This window comes from Alosa pseudoharengus, unplaced genomic scaffold (assembly GCF_046254945.1).
Source record: "Alosa pseudoharengus isolate Yale_2024_CS ecotype anadromous, Long Island Sound unplaced genomic scaffold, YU_APseudo_1.1 YU_APseudo_1.1_scf_1, whole genome shotgun sequence".
Lineage (NCBI taxonomy): Eukaryota > Metazoa > Chordata > Actinopteri > Clupeiformes > Clupeidae > Alosa > Alosa pseudoharengus.
In genome coordinates this window covers 29,137,541-29,142,540 of record NW_027468564.1, presented here as the reverse complement: position 1 = coordinate 29,142,540, position 5,000 = coordinate 29,137,541, and the positions used below count along the sequence as shown (strand labels likewise).

Here is a 5,000-nt window from a genome sequence, read left to right as displayed (position 1 = left end):
AGCGGTCAATCTGTCTGTACACGTTGGCGGTCAATCTGTCTGTATACGTTGGCGGTCAACCTGTCTGTATACGTTAGCGGTCAATCTGTCTGTATACGTTAGCGGTCAATCTGTCTGTATACTTTAGCGACTTTTCAATTGAGCCGCACTCAACACTCACCTGTCAGCAAATCATAACACCAAACATTAACCTATCCCACAACATTAAACATTCTGTCCAGATGTTTATCTATCTATCTATCTATCTATCTATCTATCTATCTATCTGTCTCTGTTTCTTTTCTATCATCTTTCTCTCTCTCTCTCTCTTCCTCTGTCTCTGTCCTCACCTTGTCGAAGATGTCTCGGACGTTGGCCTCAGACTCTCCGAACCACATGGTGAGCAGCTCGGGGCCTTTGATGGACACAAAGTTGGCCTGGCACTCGTTGGCGATGGCCTTGGCCAGCAGCGTCTTGCCGCAGCCCGGCGGCCCGTAGAAGAGCACGCCGCGGGACGGGGTCATGCCAAACTTCAGGAACTTATCCGGGTACTCCACCGGGTACTGGAGAGAGAGAGGGAGGGGATTAGGGGATTAAAACTCCTATATTATTCATCCATTAACACACCTTCTCAGACATTCTAATTACGTAATCAGATTACATGCAATCAGTTACTACTTCAGGAACTTATCCAGGTACTCCACCGGGTACTGGAGAGAGAGAGAAGGTGGAGGGGGTAAACAGAGAGAGAGAGGGGTGGAATTAAGCCTAGCTAGTAAGAGAGAGAGAGAGAGATGGGGGGGATTAAAACTCCTATGTTATTAATCTATTAACACACCCTCTCAGACGTCCTAATTACGTAATCAGATTACATGTAATGAGTTACTATGATAACTACCAGTATCAGATAATGTAACTTTCAGTTGTCAGTCTGATGTTAAATGCAATCACTGCATCTGGTCTATATCAGGGGTTCTCATCCAGTGGTTTGTGCCAGTGGTCCGTGACCATGCAGGAATCAAACTTCCTCTCACCCCACAAGAACCATGTCATAATGAAAGTTGCCTTGGTTATAATCAGTTCACAACCCTCCCGTGGTACCTCCAGTAGGGGGAGGTGTGGTAAGTGGTAACACTCTCTCCGGTTACATAATACCTCCATAATACCTGCATGCTGAAGAAATTACTTTTCTACTTTTGCTGTCCCCTGATTCCACCTTATTGATTTCACCCAGAGAGAAGAAATACTATTTTCTGATTGGCTGGTGGGGTGGCTATTAATTCTGAAAAACGGAACACCTATGAAGTAGATCTGGTAAAAAAAAAAGTTTAACCACCGTTCCATATCAATGCTTATGAATGGTAACTATAGCAACCATAGTAGGACGGCGGTTGAGCCTGGAAGCAGGCTTCTATATACTACCGTGTGGCCTCCACTCCAGTAGGGGGCGATATTAGACCTCTCAGATGTCTGGCATCTCACCTGCACAAGCTCCTGCAGCTCCCTCTTGACCTCGTCCAGACCGCCGATGTCCTCCCAGTTGACATGAGGAACCTCGGCTATTGTCTCCCTCAGAGCAGAGGGGTTACTCTGGCTCAGAGCCCACTGCAGGGAGAGAGGGAGAGAGACAGGAAAAGAGGGAGAGAGAGAGAGAAGGAGCGGGGAAGGAGTTAAAGGGCACAGACAGAATAAAAACAACAAACAAAATGTTAGGGGAGGGAAGAAAGTGAGACTGCAGATGCATATTCGTATTCTGGTTAAGAAAAACATTCCTTGAGTGTTAACGTTATGTTAATCTTTTCTTGATATCTATATTAACATTTGGTGACATATGGTCTAAATAGTTAATTGATTGTAGTATTGGAAATCTGCAAGGCTGCAATTCAATTCCCCTGGCTGGCCACTGTTTGTCACCATTTTGTTGGCGTTTCTTGCTCGCCAGGTATCCATGGTAATCACGTGACTGCAAAGTATGAATAGACCCTTTCAAGAGAGTTCCATTATCAGCATCATAGTTGGCCCCACAAGACTTCCTTTTTAACATTCCATATGTTATCTTGCAGAGGAAGTCGATTGGGGCCCAAATAGAACGTTCAAGCATTGTTTTTGTTTTTATTGTTGAAAGGGTCAATATGTGCTGTGTACCATTTGTGTGTGTGTGTGTGTGTGTGTGTGTGTGTGTGTGTGTGTGTGTGTGTGGTGTATGCCGCAACTGACCTTGAAGTCGTCCATGGTGACGGCGAGTGAGTTGAGGATGTCGGCGTCGATGGTGTCGTCCTCGAGGTCGATGAGGATCAGCTTCTTCCGGATGGCCTGCAAGGCGGCCTCAGAGCACAGGGCGGCCAGGTCAGCCCCCACATGGCCATGGGTGTCCATGCCTATCTGTGTGAATCAGAACACACACACATACAGGTGAATACACACACACACACATACCATGGGTGTCCATGCCTATCTGTGTGAATCAGAACACATACACATACAGATGAATACACACACACACACTAACACACACGCACAGATGAACACACACACACACACACATATCTGAATACACGCACACACACACACACACACACACATACAGATGAATACACACACACACACACACACACACACACACACATACATACAGATGAATACACACACACACACACACACATACAGATGAATATATACACACACACACACACCTACAGATGAATACACACACACACACACACACATACACACACACACATACAGATGAATACACACACACACACATACAGATGAATATACACACACACACACACACACATACAGATGAATACACACACACACAAACACACACACACACACACACATATACACAGGATGCACATATAAACATATACACAGTATATCTCCCCTCTCATCGTTTCCCCTCCGTCCTAACCCTCTCAGATGAACACATACTAATATATGCATATCTGTCAACCCTCCAGTTTTTTCCAGGTTTCTCACGAATGTTTACTTTTTTCCCTGCTGTTTTCCCGTTTGAATATTTTTCCGTAAAATATCCCGTTTTTTAATACTCTCGTAACATTAGCCCAACCACCGAACCTGTCAGTCTCTGTACTGTTGTCCTGTTGCTGCCCCATTGCCCTTCCAGTGAAACAGATATTTTTGTTTCATTGTTTTTTTAAGCACACGCTCCTCTCTCCCCTCCTCTCTTCTCCTCTCCTTTCCCCCCTTCCTCTCCCCTCCTCTCCTCTCCTTTCATCCTCCTCTCCCCTCCCCTCTTCTCCTCTCCTCCCCCCCCCCTCCGCTCCTCTCCTCTCCCCTCTTCTCCTTTCCTCTCCTCTCCTCTCCCCTCTTCTCCTCTCTCCTCTCCTCTCCTCTCCCCTCTTCTCCTCTCCCCTCCTCTCCTTTCATCCTCCTCTCCTCTCCTCTCCTTTCCTCTCCACTCCCCTCCCCTCCTCCTCACCCTCTCCAGGTCTACATCGTCGGCCAGTTTCATGTTCTTGGTGTGGATCTGCAGGATCTCCAGTCTCCCCGTGGAGTCAGGGATGCCGATGTCAATCTCACGGTCAAAGCGCCCTAAAGGGCAGAAGAACGGAAGATGATCATTCACTATATGTGTTTGTTTCTTACTGTTGTTGTTTATTGTTTTATATATCTCATCATAACATTCAAAAATGCACTATAATCCAAGGATAGAATGCTACATTAATATAGTACATTAGTGTTGTCAAGTCAAGTCAAGTCAACTTTATTTCTATAGCACATTTAAAAACAACTGAGTTGAACCAAAGTGCTTACAAACAAACATAAAACAATGACAATGGTACAACAACAATAATCACATAACATGGGGGGGAAATAAATAAATAATTGAAATAATAAACAAATTGGTCAAAAATAAATTAAAGAATAAAGAGTGTGTGTGTGTGTGTGTGGGGGGGGGGGGGGGTATTAAAGCAGTCAATGGTTGGAGAGGACTTAATATGTACAGGTAGACTATTCCAGAGTTGGGGGGCAACAACAGAGAAGGCTCTATCACCCATAGTTTTAAGGCGTGTTTTGGGGATATAGAGAAGATTCTGAGATGAAGACCTAAGTGATCTTGGAGTGCTGTAAGGAATTAGTAGGTCACCTATGTAACTAGGTGCCAAACCACTGAGGAGATGGTTGTCAGACCATGCCCATAGTGTTGTTCATTCAACATTATTTAACAGTAATAACTTAAACCAGTTCAGCAAGTTTAACGTTTGTCTTGTGTTTGTGATTAGTTTCTGCATTTTCATGTGTGTCTTCTATATTTGTGTAGGCTATCATATGTTAATACATATGAGTGACTGGGAATGCCAATGTGTATATTTGTCTGTGTGTGTGTGTGTGTGTGTGTGTGTGTGTGTGTGTGTGTGTGTGTGTGGTGATGTTCACCAAATCGGCGTAGAGCTGGATCCACGCTGTTGGGCCTGTTGGTGGCTGCCATGACGACAACATGGACGCGTTGCTTGAGTCCGTCCATCAGGGTGAGGAGTTGAGAGACGATTCTCCGCTCGACCTCCCCATGAGTCTGACATAAAGACGCAAGACAACATTCACTTAAATATTCATCACAGGAAACACCCATATGGTCACAGAGTTTATAACTTATATATTATATAATTGATTATTATTATTATTACTATTATTATTATTATTAGTAGTAGTAGTAGTAGTAGTAGTAGTAGTATTATATGAATATATTATTAATTAATTATTGTTAATAATTATTAATATTCACACTTATTCGCAGTGTGATGTTGTAAATAGCACTGGATCAAGTAGGCCTACAGTATGTGTGTGTGTGTGTGTGTGTGTGTGTGTGTGTGTGTGTGTCTCCTCCTTCTGTATCCTACCTTCTCTCTCTTAGGGGCGATGGCGTCCAGCTCATCGATGAAGATGATGGCGGGGGCATTCTTCTCGGCCTCCTCGAAGGCCTTGCGCAGGTTGCTTTCTGATTCGCCAGCTAGCTTACTCATGATCTCAGGACCTGGGGACCACAGTACACA

The 5,000-nt window shown here is 44.4% G+C and overlaps 1 protein-coding gene across 1 annotated transcript in view; it reads right to left on the bottom strand.

The window, feature by feature from the left end:
• Positions 1–5,000, bottom strand: part of LOC143124616 (transitional endoplasmic reticulum ATPase-like) — a 21,323-nt gene that overhangs the window by 3,500 nt on the left and 12,823 nt on the right. The window contains exons 8-13 of the mRNA XM_076286274.1: positions 4,848–4,981; positions 4,387–4,522; positions 3,428–3,540; positions 2,197–2,361; positions 1,462–1,584; positions 330–542 (exon numbers count right to left, since the gene is read on the bottom strand). Of these exons, the coding sequence (XP_076142389.1) occupies positions 330–542; positions 1,462–1,584; positions 2,197–2,361; positions 3,428–3,540; positions 4,387–4,522; positions 4,848–4,981 (884 nt within the window). The remainder of the gene's footprint in view (positions 1–329; positions 543–1,461; positions 1,585–2,196; positions 2,362–3,427; positions 3,541–4,386; positions 4,523–4,847; positions 4,982–5,000) is intronic.